The sequence below is a fragment of the Dermacentor andersoni genome, chromosome 7, assembly GCF_023375885.2.
Source record: "Dermacentor andersoni chromosome 7, qqDerAnde1_hic_scaffold, whole genome shotgun sequence".
In the NCBI taxonomy this organism is placed as follows: domain Eukaryota; kingdom Metazoa; phylum Arthropoda; class Arachnida; order Ixodida; family Ixodidae; genus Dermacentor; species Dermacentor andersoni.
This window is the reverse complement of record NC_092820.1, coordinates 116,277,919-116,301,396: the sequence shown is the minus strand read 5'-3', so window position 1 is coordinate 116,301,396 and position 23,478 is coordinate 116,277,919. Positions and strand designations below refer to the sequence as shown.

Here is a 23,478-nt window from a genome sequence, read left to right as displayed (position 1 = left end):
GTATCGTCAACATTTCTTCAATATGTTGGAAGTCTCTGTGCTGTCATCGTGTTCTCTGAAAAAAATCAGTTATCGGGGCAATGAAATGTCTGATCAACGAATCGAATGCGATGCATATAATGATATCTGTGTGTTTGCAGTACTACAAAAAAATTATTTTCTATTTTTATTGTTTCATAATTTCTACTGCTAAGATTTGTGCTTAGCTAACCTACACTGGATAAAAGGGGAACACATCGGGACACGCATTAACACACACGCTGATTCGCCCTGTTCTGTGTGCGCTATTTCTAAAATCTTTAATATGACCTACGACAAAGCCCGAAAGAATACCATAGTTTACTACCTTCGTAAAGTTGGTTTACTGCATTAGTCCTTATACGAAGAAACATCTGCATAAGCAACGGAAGAACTCTAGTTAAGAGCTCCACGGATGGTGCGGAATTCTCAGTCCAACGTTCTGTGTTAACTGGAAAAGAAAACATAATTTAGGGAGAGGAGGATAATACATCCCACTACCGTAATTGATTAGATTTCACCGTACCTCTTCTACCAATGAATGGTATTTTACAAGTTACAAGCAGCAACGACTTCAATCCCACTGGGTGCCATTTGCAAGGGCAGTAGGATGCATAAAAGGTACTGTTTGTGTTTGAAAGTCGCCGGTATACGTATTTGAATGATCATCAAGAATCCTAAGGATATAATAGAAGCTTATCTGTAGATGATTTCGATTCACAATCGAGTATTTAATTCATAATGATGGCTTGTGGAATGTTTTTTGCTATGCGCAAACGATACCTATTGTGCAACGCGTGTTGCCAAAAGGTTTTTTGGCTGACATTTTAATAAGAGAACATTATAACTTTTTTGCTTGCTGAATACTGTTCAAGTTTATTTTCCTCTAGTACAATGTTATTAAAGTATTTCCATTTTTCTTATGGAGTGATGAATCTTGTGTAAGGAGTTTACAATAATTGACAAAGAGGTCCAGGAGAAGCACACAAAAATATAGTGCAGAGATAAGCGACTGTAACAGAATTTCCTTTCAGGTAAATTTTCATTTGTCAGATGTCCAAGGATGGGATTGGTTGCCGTTTGAAAGTACAAATTGTTATATTCTGTCCCGTTTCTCTGCTGATATTCTGCAATTTCTGCCAGCAAGTAGTCTCTTGGACTTGCGTGTCCATCGTCACCCGGAGATCATAGTATGGTTTACTGCCAAATCGCTCTGGAAATAAAGTAAAGCGCAGCGAAAATTACGCACAGTAACAATTAAAAAAACGTCTCTCAAATCCTATCAGTTGGCACTGGCAATATATTTTTATTTAAATAGTTTAATGATTTGGGGGGGGGGGGTATAAGATGTAGAAAACATTGAAATATTCAAGGTGAACATGTCTCAAGCCAAACTTCATATTGCTTGAAAAAAATACGCGAAGAATTTTATCAGTGATTTATTGTATTTCTACCACTAATATTTACAGCAATTTAGTTACTTACTGCTCACGTGTTCATAGATTGCACTAGGCTAAGGAGTGTCCAAACCTGAAATACATTAAGGAAACTGGCATCTCCGGTTTGGAGTGTTTCTCACAGGTTTTATTTTGCGTGATAATGTAGCAGAAGCCGTTACAAGGGAACTAGAAAAGTGATAAGTTGGTGATCAATTGGCGGCTTCTAATGGGTAAAAACTGTCTATTCAATTTTTGCCAATCATTGCATTGTCTGCCAATTTACAAAGCACTGCCAGTCCAGAAATTTGTGTGCGTGTGAACCTTTTCTAACGCGTGAGCCTTTTGTTGATATCTTCATGTGTTTGTGCAGTTTGCATAAAAAAACGGCGAGAATCTATAGTTCTGAATGTAAAAGAAAAGGCGTGCTTTTGAGATCTCATAGAGCCGAGTGTTGAATTTAGACTTGTTATGATATTGTGCAACGACGTATCATTTTATTATGAAATGCGAATATACGCCTAGTGCCGTAAATTTTATGCGACGAATGATTTCCTACAAAGTACTGTTTGCTGGCTGTTGCATTGTCTGAATGTAGAGTAGGAAAAAAACTACGTGACCAATTTTCATACACGCATTTTTTTTATTGTCAAATGTCTTGTGTTTGCGAATTTTGTGAATACAAGGCAGCAGCTTCGTTTACTTCAAGAAAATTGTTTAAAAGTCGCTGTACTGGACGCAGTAGAAAAATAAAACACGGGGTTGAATTTGCATGATCTAATATTTTTTTAATTTATATTGTGCTCCACTTGCGCCACTCCTTCGTATAATTTGACTCCCTGATTCCCGGCAAATGTGCGAAGACCAATATTGAGATCAATCCACGTTGGCGTCTTTCTTTCATTCGTGTGCAACCTTGGATTTATTTAATGATCTCGCCTCCTTGGACGTTAATTGCGCGAGGAATACCATGGTGAGGTGCTTGCGTTGCAGTATTTCTCTCATTCACTTGGCTCACTCGATGGAATGCGATGATCGGACTCAATTCGATTTCGAGTGTGCGTGCCATAGCCTCCTCACACGTTCACATTGTCCTACGTTAGGAAAACAAACTGACAATTTCATTCCGTAATTTTGTTAGCCTTATGCGGTTGCATACCTAGATTGTAAGTAATAACTGTACATTCCTCGATGCCTACAGTGTGAGAAATACCGATCTGTCTTTTTTATGTAGTGTGGTTTCTATGTTGCCCTTAAATCGGACAATTAAATTGTAGGCGATGTTTGCGCATCAGTCACGTGTATAACAGAAGTAAGATCGCTCTGACGCGTTGCTAACGCAATGCTGTTGTTCTTTTTTTCTCAAAGAAATGATGGATTCAATAGATCCCTGCAAAAATACGCGTACAGACCCTTCTCCCTCTACTCATTGTAAAAACGTGCGAGAAAGCAACAAGGCTCTACGCATATGTGATAGCATAACTTGCGTCTTCGGTTTGAGTGAACAGTCGAGTGCAAAATTCTAGAGACCACGGGAGTGGCGACTAAACTATATCGCTGCGCCTTCTGATGGCGGCACGCCCACGTTCAAAAGCGCGCACTGCCGGCGCACGCCCTGTTTTACCTCCCAGGCTGCTCGCTCACTCGCTTCAGCGGCGCGCGCACCGGCACGTGGGAGAGAGTGCGAGGTGCCACTTCTGCATTCGCCGTGGAAGCGCCCGAGCGATGATATTGGAACGAAAACAATTAATGTGCACTGGCATGGCTCTTAGAGTGCTGCATTCGACGCCTTACTTGTAGACGGTCAGCGGGGCATAAGACGTGCTTCGCGTCACTTTCTATCAAACAGAATTATGTCACCCTGAGGAGAACTGACGCAGGATGGAATTATATGTAGTACTCAGGACAAATGTCATGCTCCCAAACAAATACGCGGAACCACCGGATATGGTGTAGCTGCAGTGCAGAGCCAGGGTAGAGAACGGTTAATCGGGTGGAACTTGTGGAATGAAAAAAAAACATCACCATAATCAGAGACGGGTAAAAGTTTAGAATGCTTGATCATGCTTCCAATTACCGTAATTACTTGCCGCACTGAGCCGCAAAAGTTGCCGCCAAGAGACCTTTCAAATTATTACCGTGCTTTTCGCCTTCCTTGTCATGTAATATAGTCTAGCGAATTCTCTATCATCACATTTGCATAAAGAATGCTTGAATAATTTGAAATCCTATGTGAAGAAACAAATAAAATTTTAGGACTCATTTTTTCGACTCAATACACTGCGGCCTTCCGTATTGTGGCAACGAGCATGTTCGGCGTTGTTCAGCGGGTTAGCTGAGTCGGACGGTGGCTGTTAATTCTTACGAATAAACGATGCATCGCATTGAAGTCAGCCAGGTAGATCGGACATTCGGTTCAAGCCCGTGTGCTTTTAAGGCAGGCGCAGCAGAAATGGATTTCCGCCACTGATTAGTACGCACTGATTTCCGCCAGTGTTGCCTTTTTGACGCAGGTATGATAAACGAAAGCTCTGCACAGATGTTGCCATGGCAGAGCTTATCACCTGCACAGGCTAGCTATAGCCATTGGGTGATTTTGTTTGACGAAACGGTAGACGATTTAGTCCTTCAAAAAACCGTTTCACCTTCTTTCAGAATGTTGCCATGCATTCTAATCAGCGAAACGAGACTCATAGTTGATTTAAGCATCCAAGGCGTTTCGCAAAGCATGATCTGCTGGGTGCTAGAAAGGTCAAGAAAAGCGGTGAGCCGTTGTATCCAAGCACGTCGAAAAAAAAAGGGTCAATCGGAGATAACGTAGCGAAGGGCATACGTGTACGGAAGGCCAGGTCGACAGACAAATTATTGGCACCGTAGTAGTTGATGCATGTATATCAGAAAAATGCACGAGTCGCCCTGCAGCTGAACATATTTGTTTGAGAATTTGCAGAAGACTGTTTGCAGCAGGGCTTATGAACTGCGTTGAAAACCAGATGTGACAACACAAGATAGAAAGAGTACCATGAGGCTATAGTTTGCGCGCGCTGTGAAAACACGAACCTGAGCTGAATGGGAAATAGTCACGTTCACCGATGACTCTACATGCTCTAGCCGCTGGGACCAAAAACGGCGAGTTTGGTGTTCAAATTAACAATAGGTGAAATCATTTCCGGATTGTTTTTTTGTAGAGGGCGATTCTATCGCAATTCACGCTCTTAAACGTGTAGTTAGATTTAGGTGCCCGGTAATAAACCTAAGGTTGTCAAAAGTTGTCTCAGGCTTGACTCATTATCGTATCGTGTTTGGGCCGGTCGAATACCGGCGTTAATTAATTTAATATGTTATAGAACATGCATTAACTGCACCTCCTTATGCCCCCGGTCAAAATTTAAGCGTTGAAACCTCTGTGTCCATGGTATTCTCGTATATAGCCCCACTTATTCAGCAGGAATAACAATTGGTTTGGGTAGGCTTGTTATAAATTGAATCGAAGACGCATTTTCGAGTTTTAAACTTTTCACGCCGTCCGTGGAGACTTTGGCTCACTGAAACATTACTCTACGGAGCTTCAAGTGAACCGGAATTCATTTGAACCGGTTCCTTTATAAAAGCTGTCCTTGATCGTTTTGTCAATTTCTTCCTCGTCAGGTTTTCACCGATGATCATGCAGAGGATCAGTGCCAGCGGAGGACGCATGTCGTTGTGCGGGTCGCCATGAACTGAGAACTCGGTCCACTGATGATCATCGACGGGAGGTCATGGCGTCGGCATGCTGTTGCATTATAGAGCAGGAATTGCTTCTAAATCATCTCAATGGCCCGCTCAACAATAGATGTTGGCTGTTTTAACATAACAGGAGCCCTATTCATCCTGATCGCAGTTTAAATTCCTAGCTTGATGACCAGACTGTTGGCACGCCGGAGCAGCCACCTCTCGGAGCTGACGTTATTATTATTATTTTTTTCCATCGAAAATCTCTGCGATTTTGCCAAAAGCCAACATGCGTCTCGGAGACTAGGAAGTGTGAAAAAATACAATCTCTGACCAGCGGTATGTGAGGAGTGGGAAGCGCTTTCTTCACGCAGAGATCGGAAACGCACTGTATGAACCGATGCTCCTAGGTATGGTGCAATAATTGCAACAGATGGCTATGGAATCAAGTATTGAAAGATCTGACCCACCATACATCTTCGTCACGTATTTTTTTCTGTTTCCGTAAAAATTATAAACTGCGTTTGTTGCGAGTTCTCTTCACTGGATCTTCAATCCAGCTACTGGATATTCGGTGTTTTCCTGCATGTGCTGGGCAAATTATATTTGGACCCAGTATCACAAATAACTGTATCATGCGTAAGCTTCGCGATGTATCCCATAATTTGATTTCAGTGAAAGTGACGCAAAACAAGTTTTCGGCTCTGCTAATGGTCCAGAAAGAAAGCCTAGAGAGCAGCACGCTGAGAGCCCTGCAAGTACTGGTGAAGTATAATCGTCACAACGTCATCGCTAGGGAGCTACCATGGCGACTGCAGAAGTGGCACCTTGCACTCTCTCCCGCTTTGCGGTGGACGTGCGGTTGAAGAAATCGACCGAGCAGGCTGGTAAGTAAAATAGGAAGTGCGTGCGCAGTACGCGATCTCAAACTTAGGCGCGCAGACGTCAGAAGGCGCAGCGATGCAGTGCAGTCGCCGCTTCCGTGGCCTTAAGAATTTCGCGTTCGACTGTAGATACTTCATTACCCTTAATTGGATCACTTAGTGACCATCAAATCCAGGATGGATGATACCGTATAAGAAGGCAAATACATACTTCGCACTTGGGGATGTGGCATTCCCATTTACTTCTGTTGGAGAGTAGTGATACTCTTCTGGAGGAAATCACCTCGAAATTGTCCCCAATAAGAATGACAGAACGCCTCCTCCCCTATAAGTGTACTGCGGCAAAACACGCGCATCATCACTTCTGTAGCGAGAGGATCAAAGAACAACGTGTAAGGTTGCTTTCAGACAGCTGCCTACAGATTCTTTTGGGGAAGCGATGCTTCAGCTGCAATGTAATGATCACCTAATGCCACCTTCATTGATGAGAGACTCGCAAGGCTAGATTGCGCCACCCGAATATCCGCGAGATGTCCGGGTTTTTCGTCTGGCTACATCTTCTTCATATTCAAGTCCGTGCGGTCTCACACAGTTACGCGTTAAAAGGGCGCAAAACGGGATTTGCTGCCCAGACAATATCCCAGAAGCGTTCACACTGGCCACTATAAATCGTTACGAATTTCATAACATGAGCGGGCCACTGGCGCCCACGCCATATGCCCGTCGTTGTGTTCCTCATCTGTTATTTAACACACTCCCCGGGGCCAGAGGAGGAAAGTCTTAAAGGGTGCTGTTTCTGCAAACGCCGGAGCCAGCTCTAAGGTACTGGGTATTCGACTTCACACGCACGTACGATGAGATCTGTACAATTTATTCGCTTGCTCACCACACCAATTTTGTATTATGTTTTGGAAGCGTTATCTTCTTGAATAATCACAACGTCTCCTTTGCTTCCTCAAAGTTTTTTTTATGGTTCTCTTGAGTGAACGCTTCCAAGTGTGAGGAGATTTTCACGAAGCCATTGCTTAGACGATAGTTTCGCTATGAGCTGCCTCTGGACCTAAAAATTGGGTATGTCAGTATATTTCTGCTCTTCATATAGAGATTTTCTTGTTGACAGGAGACGACAAAGCGATAAAATGAAGACGGTGTTAGAGTGTCTGGGTGTTTAGAAGTAGCGTTGTTGACAGGTTCACTTGTTTTGTCTGCGCTCCCCTCTACATAAAATAAGAGCTCAGTTGCTGCAGGTCTTAGTCTCCTTTGTAAGTGATTACCGAAGCGAATCATTAACCAATATTCACAATCTTAAGAAGCCGCTCCCAAAAGCCACATCACCACGAAGATGTCTCGTCAAAAAAATTTCCAAATGATGCAGTGGCTCGAGTAATTAATAAACGCACTTTTTTAGCACAAATAAGGAAGAAAGAATTTCGAAATTCAAAAGTAAAAATGTACAAAAAGCAAGAATGCACAGCACTTCAGACTAGCTTGTGATAAAGTAACAGCGCTCATTTGAGTAAAGAGAAAGAAAAATGGAACAGCTTATTACTTAAAAATTTGGGTAACTGTTGAACAACGTGATGTATTATAAACTCATTTCTTAAGCCCCCTGACAACTTTTACACCATACCAGATCATTAGAGACGCTCGTTCTGCCGTTTAACACCCCTTTTTGCAGAGTCCGTTATCGGCAAATCGCTAGGGCTCTCAACGAACAATACATTACACATCCTCCTCACAATCCTAAATATATTTAAATTTAAAGATATAACAGCTCGTGAAGTTCTAAATGTAGATAGCACTATGCCAGTGAAATGTGCAATAGGTTCTGACAACATACCTTTTTTGTCGAGATGGTCGTCACCCGACCATGGAATGTAACCTATGGAAAAAATATAAAGAGTTATCGGTTTACACATCTGCGTATCGAGACCTTCTTAAATCATCAAATATAATCCATATTCACAAGGCTGGTGATAAACACTACAATTTTATCTCCATCGTAGGTATAATAAATATCTATTGGAAATATAATAGTACAACAAATAATGTATTTCCTAGAGCACCAAGGTAACCTTACACCCTGGCAGCATGGGTATAGAAAGGTCAGGACAACTGACACACCCATTTTTTCCTTATCTGAACTTGACTACCACTTAAATGAAGATAGAAGAGTTGTTGGAATATTTTTCTCATAAAAAAAGCCTGTGACATTGTCAACCACAGCATAATATTGAATAAACTGGAATGCTGTGGTCTTCCTGGAATACGCTTAGAATTCTTTAAAAATTATCTAGAAAACCGTAAACAGATACTGCAAATAACTGTTACTCAATCCATGTTTCTTAAACAGTAGGTATACCTCAAATCTCAGTTCTTGGACAAATACATTTGTCACAATATATTAAGGACCTTCTTTACACCGGAAAGAACTTTCCCATATTTATTTGTGTTGACGAGATGGCTCTCATCAGAACACGACTCTCCGAACGGTAATTTTATTTGTGCGAATTCAGAGCTTGATGATATCCACAAGCGGTTGTCTTCAAGCGAACTAAGGTTAAACAGATGGAAACCAAGTAGGTTGTTTTATTTCACCATGCAAAATTATGGGTGCACACTCCTGTACAGTTACAGTGAGTAAATTAGCGCTAGAACCAGCGAATTTTACAAAATGGCTTGGTGTTCTACTTGGCAGAACTTTGAACTGGAAATCTCATATTGACGAAGTGTGCGAGGAACTTAGTAGAGCTTGTTTTCTCTTGCACAAATGCCGAGACATGTTTGAAATGCCGACACTTGGGTCGGCATTTGAATGTGCCGACCCATGTCTATGCGCGACCCAAGGTCGCACATAGAGCGGCTATATATAAACAGTTATACTGCTCGAGAAAAGAGCAATACACTTTGTGACCAATTCAGACTATACGGCACATACTGTAACACTCTTCCGAAGCCTAAATAACATGCCTTTCACCACTCTGATTAAGGAAACTGCACTAATGGTTCATTCTACAATTAACACCAAGTATCCAGTCCCCTCATCAATTTTGTATGCTTCCGCTACCAAAGTCGTAACAAAGTAAAAGGTAACTGCCTCCCTAAGCAAAAAAAAAGTTATATGGTAAGAGAAAGGTTAACCTAATGCCGTAGCCTTATGGAACAACCTTACATTAGAACTAGAAATCGTACCAATTTCTCCATAGCACTAAAAATACCTTCCTTAAGTTATATAAAGCTACCTAATATATTGTTACGGTTAATGTTAAACCGGCTTTATTTAAGGGACGAGATTGATGGTGAAGTCAAGATGGCGTCCCGAGGCTGCACACGCTAACATCTTCTTCCTCTTCTGCTCGCCCGGCTCATGCCGTAGCAATCTCCGGTTTCCAGACGAAGCCCGCTGGGCAGGTCCAAATCACTCGGAAAGCATAGGGTGAAACCACTTAAGACGGGCAACATGTACTAACTGGGTCCGGTTACACCCACGACCAGCGGACGTCAAGCGTGCCACCACGTACGTCAAGTCACTCAAGCGATCTACAATGATGAATGGGCCCTTGTACTGGGGTAAAAATTTTTGCATAAGCCACGTTTACGTTCCGGAGTCGACAACCACAGAAAGTCTCCTTTAGCGTACGAGACAGACTGGTGTCGGCTGTCATAGCGCTCTTTCGATCGGTGTTGCGATGCCACAGTACGAAGACGAGCGATACGCCGGGATTCTTCGGCAAGACAAAGCGTCTTGGCAACATGGTACTCGCTGTGAAAGTGAAACGGTAGTATAGTGTCAGTGCAGCTTAGCGGTGAACGTGCGTAAAGGAGATAAAAAGGACTGTAATCGGTCGTCTCATGCTTTGTAGAATTATAAGCATACGTGATGAAGGGGAGTACGTCATCCCAGTCCTTGTGATCATAAGATACGTACATGGCCAGCATGTTAGTTAGAGTTCTGTTCGTACGTTCTACAAGCCCATTAGTCTGAGGGTGATAAGGCGTTGAATGACGGAACAGCGAAGTGCAGAGACAAAGCAGGTCTTCTACGGCGTCCACAACGAACCGACGACCGCGATCGCTAATGATGACACGGATGGGGGGGGGGGGGGGGGGGGGCATGTAGAAGAATAATGAAACGAAGCAAAAACGTTGCAACGGACGCAGCTGTTGAAGATGGTACGGCTGCCGTTTCCGCGTAACGGGTCAGATGGTCGACACATACGATCACCCATCGGTTCTCGTTAGATGATCGGGGAAATGGGCCCAGAAGATCGATACCCACTTGTTCAAATGGCAGGCGAGGCGGCGGCAGAGGCTGAAGACCTGGCGGAGCGGTCGTAGGGCGCTTGTAGCGTTGACATTGTTCGCAACTGGCGACGTAGTGCTTGACTGTGTCCCGCATTTTGGGCCAGTAAAAACGGTCCTCTGTCCGGCTCAAAGTTCTGATGAATCCTAGATGGCCAGAGGTCACATCGTCGTGCATGGCTCTCAGTATGTCCGTTCGCAGACTCTGCGGCACCACCAGAAGGAAGCGTGCGCCTTTAGCTGATTAATTGGTCTTGTAAAGTAGGCCATCGCGGACACAAAGTCAACCGGTGGCTCGTCGAGTCTGGGAATGTAGAAGAAATGGGAGGAAAACAGTCATCAAAATTGTCTTCGTCGCACTCCGTCGTCGTCAGAGGAAGGCGGCAGAGACAGTCCTCATCTGCGTGGCGACGCCCGGACTTGTGGGAAATAACGAAGTCGTACTCCTGCAGTCGAAGAGCCCAACGTGCCAGTCGTCTACTCGGGTCACGGAGATTCACCAGCCAGCATAACGCGTGGTGGTCAGTAACGATAGTGAACGGGCTTCCGTAGATATAGGGCCGAAATCTGTGGAAAGCGAAAACAGCTGCCAAGCATTCTTGCTCGATCACAGTGTAATTGCGTTCCGCCTTAGTCAAAGAGCGACTAGCATAAGCCACAACGCGTTCAGCTCCGTGATGACGTTGCACTAGTACGGCACCGATGCCGATGCCACTGGCATCAGCGTGCACTTCCGTAGGTGCGGATGCATCGAAGAGACGCAATATGGGCCCTGATGTTAGTAGAAATTTTAGCTGGCGAGACGCGTCGTCGCAAGCCGATGTCCAGTTGAAAGGGACGGCTTTTTGGAGAAGACATTTTAGGGGGTACACCACGTCAGCGAATCTTGGGACGAAGCGACGAAAATACGAGCACAGGCCCAAGAAACTCCTCAACTCCCGCACTGACTTAGGTGCTTCGAAGGAGCTGACAGCCCAAATCTTCCGGGGATCTGGCCTCACACCGTTTTTGTCGACCAGATGCCCAAGTACTAACGTCTCGGTTTGCCCGAAAAGACATTTCTTGGAATTAAAATCAAGCCGGCTTGTTTGACACAATCCAGAACAAGACTGAGACGGCTGTTATGCTCACTTAATGTGCTGGCAAAAATCACCACATCATCGTCGTAGAACAAACAAATTTCCCATTTAGGTCCTCGGAGGATAGTATCCATGAATCGTTCGAATGTTGCTGCCGCGTTAGAAAGGCCGAACGGCATAACGTTAAATTCATAAAGACCATCTGGTGTTACGAAGGCCGTTTTCTCCTTATCGTCTGGGTGCATGGGTATCTGCCAATACCCTGATCGCAAATTCAGTGATGAAAAGTAGGCAGCGGAATGTAAACAAACGATGACATCATCAATGCTAGGAAGTGGGTACACATCCTTCTTGGTGAGTGCATTCAGTTTTATATAATCAACGCAAACCCGCCACGATCCATCCTTCTTCTTTACTAAGATTACTGGTGCTGCCCACGGACTAGAGGACTCTTGAACAACACTTTTCCGCAGCATGTCTTTCCCCTGTTCAGCAATAACTGTCCTCTCTGTTGAAGAAACGCGGTAAGGCTTTTGTGAAATGGGGTGCGCAGATCCGGTGTCAATTCTGTGGCGAGCACGAGAACACGGGAGTGAAACCTGCTTGTCGCCTTGTGTGAAATCGAATACAGAAAGATGTGCCCACAAAACTTGTGCGAGAGCGTGGCGCTCATGTGAGGGCAGCGTCTTAGTGATCATCCATAGGATCTGCTCTTCAGAAGTGCTTTGGTGAGAATCGCTAGTATGAGACTGCTCCTGCTCGCTTAGAACTGTAATGGAGCTGTAAGTAATCTCGTCAAATTCAGCGAGCTTCATATCACGCGGAAGAACAGCAGGGACGCAATAACAATTGAAAGCCCACAAATTTGAGGCGCCATTCACTACTCTCACGACAGAGCGTGATACACGTACAGCTTTCTTTGCGCAGCTCGACGTAAGAGGCTGGACTTGCGCGTCGAACGATGAAAGGTCGGCAGGAGCGAAGTTGACAGGGATACGTGACAGTGACCAAGGCGGTAGCAGCAAATTGTTCGAAACAACACAATAGTTTTTCACTGGTAAGGATGTGTCGGCAAGGGTGGCGAGAAGCGCGCTATTCAAAGTAATTTCGCCTGTGCCACAGTTAACGGATGCACCACAATCCTGAAGAAAGTCAATCCCGAAAATCACATGATGAGTGCACCGCGGCAGTACGAGAAATTCTATTTTAAGATCTTCTCCTCCGAACAAAACACTTGCAACACAAATACCAAGGGGAACTAGACACTCTCCACTGACACCACGAAACGTCACGTCACCATTCCAAGGGAACATACCTTTCCGACCAAGGCCTCTCTTTGAAAGTCACACTCATGACGGAAACGATAGCACCAGTATCCACTAATGCTGCTGCAGGTATACTATCAATTAACACACGCACTTTGTTCTTCACCATCATAATAGGCAGAGGAGTATTTCGCAGAGACGCAGACTGTCCGGCCACCTTACCTTCATGGGCCGCGCCGGCTAGTTTCCCGACGGCAGTGGTGACGCAGCACGTCGCCGTGGTGACGGTGAACGGCGTTGGCGACTGGTTGGGGGCGTCAGGCTGCGCTCTGAACCTGGCGAGCAACTCCTACTATATTGATGGAAGTTACTCCGGGGTGGCGCGCCTGTGGTGTTTGCACTATCAGGGTCTGTCGGCCAACAGTCGTCATAACTGTCACGTTCAAAATTGGGCCAAGTTGGTGGTGGGCCATATCTTGTTGTCTGTCGGCGCCGGCGACAAAAATGAGCAACGTGTCCTGAGGCACCACAGCTGTAACACACAGGCGATGCGCGACCGACGTTGTAAACCTCGGGGTCAACCTTGGTCCGCTGCGAATAATAAACGCGATCTTCCGAATTCCGATTCGTGGTGGTAGCTCGACGAGATCATTGATCGTGCGTCATGTCGTTGGGAAAGGTACATCGATGCTGTCGCAGCTGATCGACTCGACACTCTGCAACGCCTGGCATTGTAGACAATGCGGACACAGCAGATGCATGTTCTTAAGGTTGGTTGGGAGCGCAGCCAAGCTGTTCGACATCCACCCCTTTGGTGTGTCTTTCAAGTTTTTCGCGAACAATTTGCCTTATAGTTGCCGCAAGGTCAAATGGAAAACTGTAGTTGTCATTCTCTTCAACGCTTGCCACCGTTGTGACATTTGCTAACCTTCCGAACTGTGGCGTGATACGGCGCAGCTTCAAGGTCTCGAATGTGCGGCAATGCTTGATGAGGTCGGCGACCGAGGCGACACTCTCCTTTCCGATTAAATTATTGTACACATCCTCGGCTATGCCTTTGAGAAGGCGTCCAACCTTGTCCTCTTCGGACATTCGAGGATTGACCGTTCTGCAAAGCTTCAGGATTGCCTCTATGTACGTAGTACAGGTCTCACCTGGGTCTTGAGCGCGCTGAAGCAATGTCTGCTCCGCCCGCTTCCTTTTCGTGGTGGAATCGCCGAAGCACTCTGTAAGGTGAGTAACGAAGCTGTCCCACGTTGTGCAGATATCTTCATGGTTCTCGAACCACACTAGCGCAGTGTCTGTGAGGAACAGAACCACATTGTTGAGCTGAGCCGTGGAGTTCCAGCCGTTGTACTTGCTCACACGCTTGTAGTGGGTGAGCCATTCCTCCACGTCCTCGCCGAATTTTCCTGAGAAAGGGTGGGGCTCCATCTGATGCATGCAGGCGCCGGTTGTTCGCACTCGAGCTGCCAGAGAAGACTGTTGGTCACCGCTGTGGGACATCGGGATCTCAAGTGGTGTTGAGGGCAGTCGAGCGAGGCGTCGGCTCCGGCGTGGTACTTGCTGCAGCAGCTCCGTCGTCTTGGTCGAAGTACCCAGCACCTTCACCCCAAAACTGTTACGGTTAATGTTAAACCGGCTTTGTTTAAAGGACAAGATTGATGGTGAAGTCAAGATGGCATCCCGAAGCTGCACACGCTAACGTCTTCTTTCTCTTCTGCTCGCCTGGCTCATGCCGTAGCAATATTAACAGTCAAAAACATTTCTTCAGTGCAAGTAACCATTTTGAATCGACTACCATGTATAATTAAAAATAAATAAATAATGAGGTTTACAACTTCATGCCAAAAACATGATCGGGTGATGAAGCACGCCGTAGTGGGGCTCCGGAAATTAGGGCCCCCTGCGTGCTTTTTAACGTGCCACAAAATATGAGAACACAAGTGTTCTCGCGTTTCGCCATAATCGAAATGCGACCATCATGGCCGGGATTCAATCCCGCGACCTTGTGCTTAGCAGCCAAACACCATAACAACTAAGCAACCATGGCGGGTGCCATGCATAGTCGTGTTCTACGTTATGTACATGCGTAAATGTGTTGCCTGTACAACTGTAATAATGTGTGTGCTAATGTAGCGAAACTCAACTGTGTAAATGAAGGAAACGTATGAAATCGTACTGAATCGTAATAGGCCTGCTATAAGTACTTTTCCAATTTTACAATGTCAACAAAAATACTTTTGTTTCTATCATATTTGTGTTGTTATGTGACACGCTCTTTCTGTATATTTGTAGAAAAATTAATTCCAACTAGCCTCAGCGTAATGCTGAAGATGTATAATTGCAGTTTAATTTTCACAAATTGTATTATGTCGATAAAATTTGATTCAACACTGGTTCACTCCGTTGTTCTTAAGCTACTGAGCCTGGAAGCTAGCTTGCGTGAAGCTTTGCTAAACGTAGTAGCATTACTTGAGCACACGAATCCCGATGTTGCATGTCTTGCACACAGTGGCCTAAAAGTACTATTGGAAGGCTTTGGAAGCAATCTCAACCACAATATCAATGAGAAATACTCGAACTAGTTCGCACGTAAACATCACACCGTGCACTTTAACACAACTCTATCGTTTCGCAAAAACTGGTCAGCAATATCAACCCCCGTAACCTAGAAACGGTGGAAATCGCCCGCATGGTCCCTGGTCGCCTAGCCGCAGCTTTGAGGCTGAACCATGCACGAATCATGCATTTTCACTGCTTGTCCGTCACCGCTTGTCGTGCCCTTGAGATCGAGAACATGGCGCGAAGCTGCGTTAAGCTGTCACCAGCATCACCATGCTGAATCGCTCGATGCGCTAGCAAAATGCTGAGGCGCGAAAGTGGGCGGTAACATGCCAGTAATAAAGGTGCTTCGAATATGCAGTCTGAATGATGGAGTACACTTACCTCCTAAGTAGGTAACATTGAATAGAGCGCAGTATCCATCATCAACCCATCCGGACATCCCAGTATGTCCCATGACCTCTTGAACAAGGATTCGCTCGTGTGTTCTCAAAGGATCCCCATTGGGAAGAGAGTAGTCTAATCAGAAAAATAATAAACAATCACGAGTAGTCAGGAGACGAAGAAATAAATAAGCCAATGTCACATAATGATTATCACTAAAGGAAGCCGTGTGGACAGGAAGCGTCGTTGTCACAGTGTAGACAAAGCTAACAAAAAATGGCGGGGATGTTGATTTATTTATTTGTGTTGGTGGTTACAATAAACCGGAGTCTCCCACTACGGTGTGCCTTGTGGTCCGAGCTCGTGAAAGACGGAAGCATTTTTAAATATGCACGTATTTATTATTACATGACCACACTACCATTACATATATCAATGGGCTGCGTTCGCACAACTATAGAACAGTAAAACGCAGTGGGTATATATCGAAAAGAGATTTAAGGACCATTAAATACGTAGGTTCCAGCAAGTACAAATCACTACCTAACATGTAGTACCAATTGAAACTAAAAAACAAACATTTCTGCACTTTCGAAAGAAGAAATGACACCCGATCGTTACGAGCGTAGATCGCATTACATGCACAGAAACCAGAGAAAATATCAATACCTCATAGAAATCACAATTGGACATGCAGTGTTGAACATTTCGCAACCTTCAAAAAGAAGGAATGCAAACAAGAATCTAGAGAAATGTTTACAATGAAGTGAAATTCCTCGCCGGCGCTTTCAGATTAAAAAAGAGCTAGCAACGGCTTATATCACATTTCGTGTTGATCGAGGCCTTGTTTGCAGGCCCGTTCACGAATAATGTGTGTTGCATTTATTCGTTATGTAGTTGCAATAAATGATCGCAGAGGTACCCAGTTAAGCTGTTGAACGTTCATCCCGTCTGAAGGGTCAACATTTTTTACGCCATGTATTTGTTCCCACAGGCTACAGATTCTGAGAAACAGCAGAATAGGAGAAATAGCGACTACAGCTGTAGGTGAGACAGGATTATTTTAGAGATAAAACACATGGATTGTGGTTAATTTGCAAGTGCCGCATGCTTCTTCTTTGAATTCATGCTCATGATCGATACGTATCGATAAGGAACAGAACAAAAACATATAGTTGCCACTGGTGTTAGCACTTAGTGAACCGTATATGCATTAAATGCCTTTAATCAAAGCATCGTTATGCGCAGCTTCGATGTTTCGAAATGTAAGCTTGTTCTGGCCCGTCTTGAGCTGAACTCGACGTTATATTTCGGAATATTTAGAACATGTCGTACTGCCATCTATTTTACGTTTTCAATTGTATCTTTATTGACAGTGGAGAAGCGGTCCCATATCGGCAAGGCATAACGTAAATTAGACCTGACCGGTGATTTATATAGCCGGGCTTTTGTAACTTGTAGTAACGCACGCGTGTTATGTGTTATGAAACATCAAGTTTTAGAAACTTTAGCTACTATTGGCACGACGTACCAATGAGAAGATAAGAAGGGGACTAAGAACAACGCTTAGATGAGTTAATTAAAGGTATTCTTGATGATAGTGCTAAATTTATCATACAAACAGTACTTCCGCTTAACATTATTTGGTAATTTAAACGCCATGTACCTATTATCGGGGAATGTCTTTTTCATTCACTAGAAAAAATGAGTTTGGTTTAGGTAAACCTGTTGTCTGCTAAGTTTCTCATACACGGTTGAAAGTGCCACTTCAAGTAATTCATATTTAGCACGAAAAGTAATCATCCCAACAAACGCCGCTTTGGAACTCCTCACGCGCAATTCGAAGCTGCGAGTTAAGTAAAGGCACTAGGGATGTGTCTATTCCTTTATTGTAAAAAAAAAACAGATATAATATATCCGAAAGGAAACGGCCAACTACATGACTTCGGGCAATGAATTATAAAGCCAGGAGCAAGCAGCGAAATATCATGGCGCAAACCAGATTACAGAACTTTTCACTGCATTCCGCATTTAAATAAAGCTTGTAGAAAGTCTTAGGCTTTCTAATCGGTCTGATAATCTTTTAGATCGGTTACTTTTGTTTTTAAACATGAACGTTTCGTTGTGTCCTATTTTCCGGGAATAGATAGTATGAACAAAATATTTACCCCTGCAGGAAATTTTTCTGTCATATTTCTTTTCTACTTAGAATATTCGCCTTTCTTAGAAAAGCAGGCCAGTTAAAAACAGCTTGAACAGGTATTTCCGACCAACACTCAGACTAAGAGTGGAATAGCATTACGGTATTAATGGCGGCTAATGCTTTCCAGACGTGCTTGTGCTGCACACGGCTCGCTATCTTCGAACGCGCGGCGATGCAGGGAATTGTTGAGAGGGCATTCGTGATTTTGTGCAAGGAGATACCGAGGGGCTCGTTTGCATTTTGCATTGCCTGGTTTCGTTGAATTGTTCGAGGGCTTAGCAAAACCCTGGAACTTGTATCAGTGTCGCAGGCGGGAGCGTCCTGCACAATCTCTCTGCAGCATATTCAGCTTTGACTTCACTGGCCTGCTGCCACTGCCATGGTGCGTTGGTCCGTCACAGCCTGCGCCGGCGAAGCAGAAGTGAAAGAAGTCGACTGCGAAGAGCTTGGCGAGCAACGCTTGCGTGGGAGATGTAACTCAAGGCGATCAAGGGCGGTGTTTCTTTGTAGCCTCCCAGGTATGCAGTGGAGGTGCGATGGGGCGTGATGGCGACGCAATCTCTCTTCCCGCCCACAGTCGCTGTTCCCCAGGCGTCGTCCCGTAGAGTGGATAATGATAACGCCACAATAAGCTTGTGAACAGGACTCTCTATCACTTCTGCTAAGCGTGTAGTGGGGTTGGGGATCACTCCTTGAAAGTGCGATCGGTAAGCGTGGAGAAGTATCACGCTTAGGCTAAGCTTGTAAGAAACTGCAAACGCAAGCATAGGTAAGCGTGAGTTTGTATACGTTGTGCATAATGCATAAAGACAATTATGAGTCTATATAGACTACCTAGAGATCGCACTATACATTTTCTTTAGGACCATGTCATAAAAATCGTATACACGTTGGTTGAAATTTATCGCGGCCGTTGCTTGTCTTAAGCAATTACGCGTACAAATGTACGCGCTCCGAATTTATTCGCTTTAGTTTTACGTCACCGTCTTCTCAAACTGTAATTTGCATAGAATATTCCGGGCAGATCTTTGACTGCCACAAATATAGATTTGATGTATTCTGAATACAATGCTATCAACACATGCAGTGTGCAATACATGTTTCTCATACTGTCTGCATAAATTGTAACTCGCAACCTAATTTTACAACGTTTGTGACACCTTGTGTACTTTCTTCTGAAGCTGCTTGTGTACATAACAATCTTTTTTGTCACCTTTTGTTGTACAGCGTTTATTACCGTCCAGCAAAAATATTTGCCACCGGCGAATTACTTACATTGGCAGGAGACATTCATTGCGTCGTATCTGTCGCTGTCTCCATCTTTTGTAAAGTTTGCAGTGCATTTCTTCTTATAAGCTCTACAAGAAAAAAAATCTGGTTTGTTCATAAAGAAAGCAGAATATAACCATGTGCAGAGAGCCTTACCCTCTCTCAAAGTGACAACCATCATCTGTGGCCCTAATATCCTTATCAGGATAACACCTTTCCTCCAGCGGAGATCCATGTTCCACAAGCGCATTGGTAGAGGTAGTTGCGTAGGTATATACCTCTCCACCGGTATGGTACATCTGTGAACAAATAAAAGCATCGAAGATATCTGGATCCAACGGAGGCAATAAAACTCACAGCCCGTTTAGCCCTCTTCCTTTCGCTGTTGGATATATGCGTCATAGGGTGCATACCGGAATATGTTTAACACAATTCAACGCTAAATTTCTTCGCCCAATTTGTTTCTTGATGATTTTATGCATCTGCGCATTTTAGCGAGTGGGTGTGCAAAAAACAAACGTTATTCAACTTATGCGAAAATTGTATGTTTGGCTTAACGCCCAGTGTACTACTACACATGGCGTGGTTAGCATACAAAGAGACGCATAAACTAAGATATTGCAGCGTCTATACTGCGGTAAAGACAACGACGATAAGAAGACATATCGGTACTCATAAAAAACATGCAGATCAAGAATAAGTAGCAGCAGTATTTGGCGTGCGCTATTAAAGTAGTCCTCTCTCTATACTGCTTCTGCTCACAAGTTCGTTGGTCCCTCGAGTTTTGTGACGTCACGAGAATATGCACACGCATTAAGAAGTAACTAAAGTGTGGGCTCAAGGTCAGTGCCTCTGACAATGGCCAAGAGCGCTTACGTTGCTTGAGCTTTTGTAGTTATCTACTAAATACAATAGGGTTGGTAATACCGTTGAACGTATAATACATTAATCGATTAAAAGTATCCCGCAACACGATTAATCGTCAGCGATGTCCACTTCTCATTTGTTCGATTTAATCTGTTAATTAAGTTGAATAAATCACGTTTTCCAGAGTTTGAATGGAGGCGCGCGAAAATTTTGAAATCATACTAGAATGAAGGAGCGCGAGTAGTGGCTGTGCGGCTGTGCAGAGCGATGGATGACTGTTCTTGCGAGTCCCGAGTGATGCCCAGCCGTGTGCCTGCCATCTGTTTCTCCACACGCGACCACGCCCCCCAAAGCCAGAGGCTTGAAATGCCCTCGCATTTAAAGACATACTAGAGCAGCCCAGTGGTCGGTCGTCGTTTCTCCCCGAGTCCACAAAAAGAAGTGGCGCAGCATTCGCAACGGTTCGCAGCTTGTATTTGACATACCGGTAGAGTTCATGCCGATTCCAGCAAATCTGTGATTTCCTATCGTGTGTTCTCGCATGCTGGTTGTGTGGTCATTGAAAGAAGATGTGGGTATAGCCCAAACATTCGATGCAATTGGCATTCCTCCGCAGTGTAGGAAAGAGCATGTGGCTTAACATCTTAAACCTGCAATTTCCTTTTCCCGTTTGGATATTGCAATTTTTTGCATATTTTAGATGGACGTCACCTTTTCACTTTTCACTCCGGCTGTAGAACAGCTTCATTTTCAAGCGTTTTCAGAAGCTCTGCCATCGTTTCGCGTAACATGGCGCTCTCCAATTACTGTCGGTATTTGATATCCTAATTTTAGTTTTACAAATGGAGAATAATGCTCCTAATGGAGCATTAGGAGAATAATTGAATACTGTAATACTGGAGTTTTACGTTCGAAAGCACCATGCGATTGTGAGGCACGCCGAAGGGGGGAGTACGCAATAATTTTGACCCACAAGCTACCTTTACCGTGGCCACAATGCAAAGGTGACGGGAGTTGTTTGCGCTTCGACGCCATCAAACTGTGACAGTAACAAGGGAACACTCGTTGTGTATTTAACGTATCCGCTGTATCACCACCCGATGCGGTAGCCAATTAACTACGGCATTAACTAAGCTTGGGGTCGCTGGTTCAATCCCGGTTGCGGCAGCCGCATTTCGACGGGGATTAAATAGTGGTAAAACAGGTGGTACAATGGTGCTACAACAGGTGCTAAAATTCAATCAGGAGTACTTCATTGAGGCGTGCCCCATTTTCATATCATGGTTTTCAGACGTAAATTTCCGGAATTTCCTTTTTATTTAAAAAAAATGGTATACTATCAGCCCCCGCGGGTAGGAATAAGGTTTCGTGACTCTGTCACAGAACATCGAGCCGAGCGAGAAAACAGTTTACGCAGCTTTTGAAATTATGCGCGATTGCAAGAGTCGTTTTAAAATTTCCCATTGGCTGAGTGACATTGTAGCTGATAACAAACTTCAAATTTCGCTTACAGTTCTCTCCTAAAAAGCCAACCAAGAAAGACAGCAAGGACAACACAGGGGAAATTACTTGTGCTTAATGACTGAAATAGAGAAATGATAAATTCATGGAAACAAAAGTGGATGAAACAAGAACTTGCCCCAGGTGGGGAAGAATTCCACGTCTTTCGCATAATGCGTAAGGTTCGTTTGAAAGCATCTAGGTGTATCGGTTTGTTTCAACGAGTAAAATATCTTTTACCTCTGCGTCTGAGAAAGCAGATTTATATTCCGTAGTTCACTCCTATATTATGTACTGTCAGTCAGTTTGGGGCACATGCAAACAAATCAGATTCAGACCGCCTTTTCTCGCTTCAGTTTAGGGCGTTGAAGACGGTATTCCGTTCCGCACCTGTTACCGAAAGATCCCTGTACGACGCAGTTAAGGTACTGCTGTACTATCAACTTTACAGTTTCTCATTGGCTGTACTTATTTTTCATAACATGAGGCATGATTTTACATCCTTCTGCACTAAGTATTTAAACAGGGACTTTACCCATAACTTGCGCACTGTATCTGTGGTTTGGTCGAAGTCACGCACAGATAATGGTACTTATAGTAAATAGTAAATAGTTACACTCTGTAACACTTATCCTTTAGTGATCAACTGCATCAATGATTGCAAAACCCTTCCTCAATTTAGGAAAAACATGAAACTGATGCTTTCTTCTCCTGCCTCTATTGCGTAGAATTGTACCTTTCATTTGTCTTGAGCAATTGCAATTTGAATGATTCTCTACATCATTGTTTCCGTGAGTTAGAATGATGTCATCAATGTATAATGTCAATAATAGGATAATTTGTCACATGTGACACAGCATTGTATTTCTGAATTTCCATTGATTGCTTTATTCTCCTAATGTAGTGCAGTATTTTGTCATGCCGACCTGCTGTCATGATGTGTGATTCAGAGGTGAAGGCCCTGTCAGGAGGCATTGTCGCCTCCTTTTGCCGCGCCTCCTGGACACCATCTATGTATGTCGAAATAAACTGAATTGAATTGAATACAACGCTTTTTGGAATGTGTCTGGCTGACGGAAAAAGAGACCTGAGAGACGTTGTTCAATAATGTTAGGCTAAAAGGTACCCTCGCTTCTTACATCATAGATCCACGAAGCGAACTTTTGAGTGTGAATTCAAAATGAGCAAGCCGCATAAAATTGCGAAAGCGGGCCATAGCAGACCACTGTAAAAGCCGGGAATAAGAAACACTGCGTATGGTGCGAGGATAAACCTTGCCTTTTCGCCTTTTAAATCACACAAAAACAAGCTTGCGCGTGGGCTTACCAGTCATTCTCGTTTTTACCTTTCAACATTTTGAAATCCTCAGTGAACACAAAACCTATAGGAAAACGTCAGAACAGGAGGTGGAGGAGCCACACGTATATGGTTCCTGCTCACCGCAATATAAAAAACGAAATCCTATAATGTCTTTTAGACATTACGCCCTACACCGTTGTGTTTTCAGAGGCGTTTGAGACCCGCCGTGGTTGCTCAGTGGCTATGGTGTTGGGCTGCTGAGCACGAGGTCGCGGGATCGAATCCTGGCCACGGCGGCCGCATTTCGATGGGGGCGAAGTGCGAAAACACCCGTGTACTTAGATTTAGGTGCACGTTAAAGATCCCCTGGTGGTCGAAATTTCCGGAGTCCTCCACTACGGCGTGCCTCATAATCAGAAAGTGGTTTTGGCACGTTAAACCCCATAATTTAATTTTAGAGGCGTTTGAGGGATGATGCACTATGGTGCAACTAGCAAATCCTTAATTTATTATTTGTTATTAGCAAATTGCTTCTGGGAAGCATGTTGCAAGTTATGTTACGATAATACCTTGACTGTTTTTGAAATTTTGTTGAAGGTTACGGCTATATTAAAGAAATATAGGCAAGTGCCATGGATCGACATCTACTTTTACTGCGGACAACAGTGTGTATCAACAGAAGGTGTCAGCTCCCCA

At 44.1% G+C, this 23,478-nt stretch overlaps 1 protein-coding gene across 1 annotated transcript; it reads right to left on the bottom strand.

Annotated features, from left to right (window-relative positions):
- Positions 1 to 866: 866 nt before the first annotated feature.
- On the bottom strand, positions 867 to 19,410 carry LOC129385399 (uncharacterized). Its single transcript, XM_072289104.1, has 5 exons — positions 19,273 to 19,410; positions 19,123 to 19,205; positions 15,645 to 15,779; positions 7,890 to 7,931; positions 867 to 1,231 (listed from the first exon to the last, which is right to left on the bottom strand). The coding sequence occupies exons 2-5, from the start codon at positions 19,139 to 19,141 to the stop codon at positions 1,068 to 1,070; spliced, it is 360 nt and encodes a 119-aa protein (XP_072145205.1). The 5' UTR covers positions 19,142 to 19,205; positions 19,273 to 19,410; the 3' UTR covers positions 867 to 1,067.
- Positions 19,411 to 23,478: the final 4,068 nt, after the last annotated feature.

Excerpts from the sequence above, each read along its gene's own strand:
- LOC129385399 (XM_072289104.1), bottom strand. Across the intron at positions 7,932-15,644 it reads CAATGTTACCTACTTAGGAG|GTTACATTCCATGGTCGGGT; the intron begins GTAAGTGTACTC and ends TTTTTTCCATAG. Across the intron at positions 1,232-7,889 it reads CGACCATCTCGACAAAAAAG|AGCGATTTGGCAGTAAACCA; the intron begins GTATGTTGTCAG and ends CTTTATTTCCAG.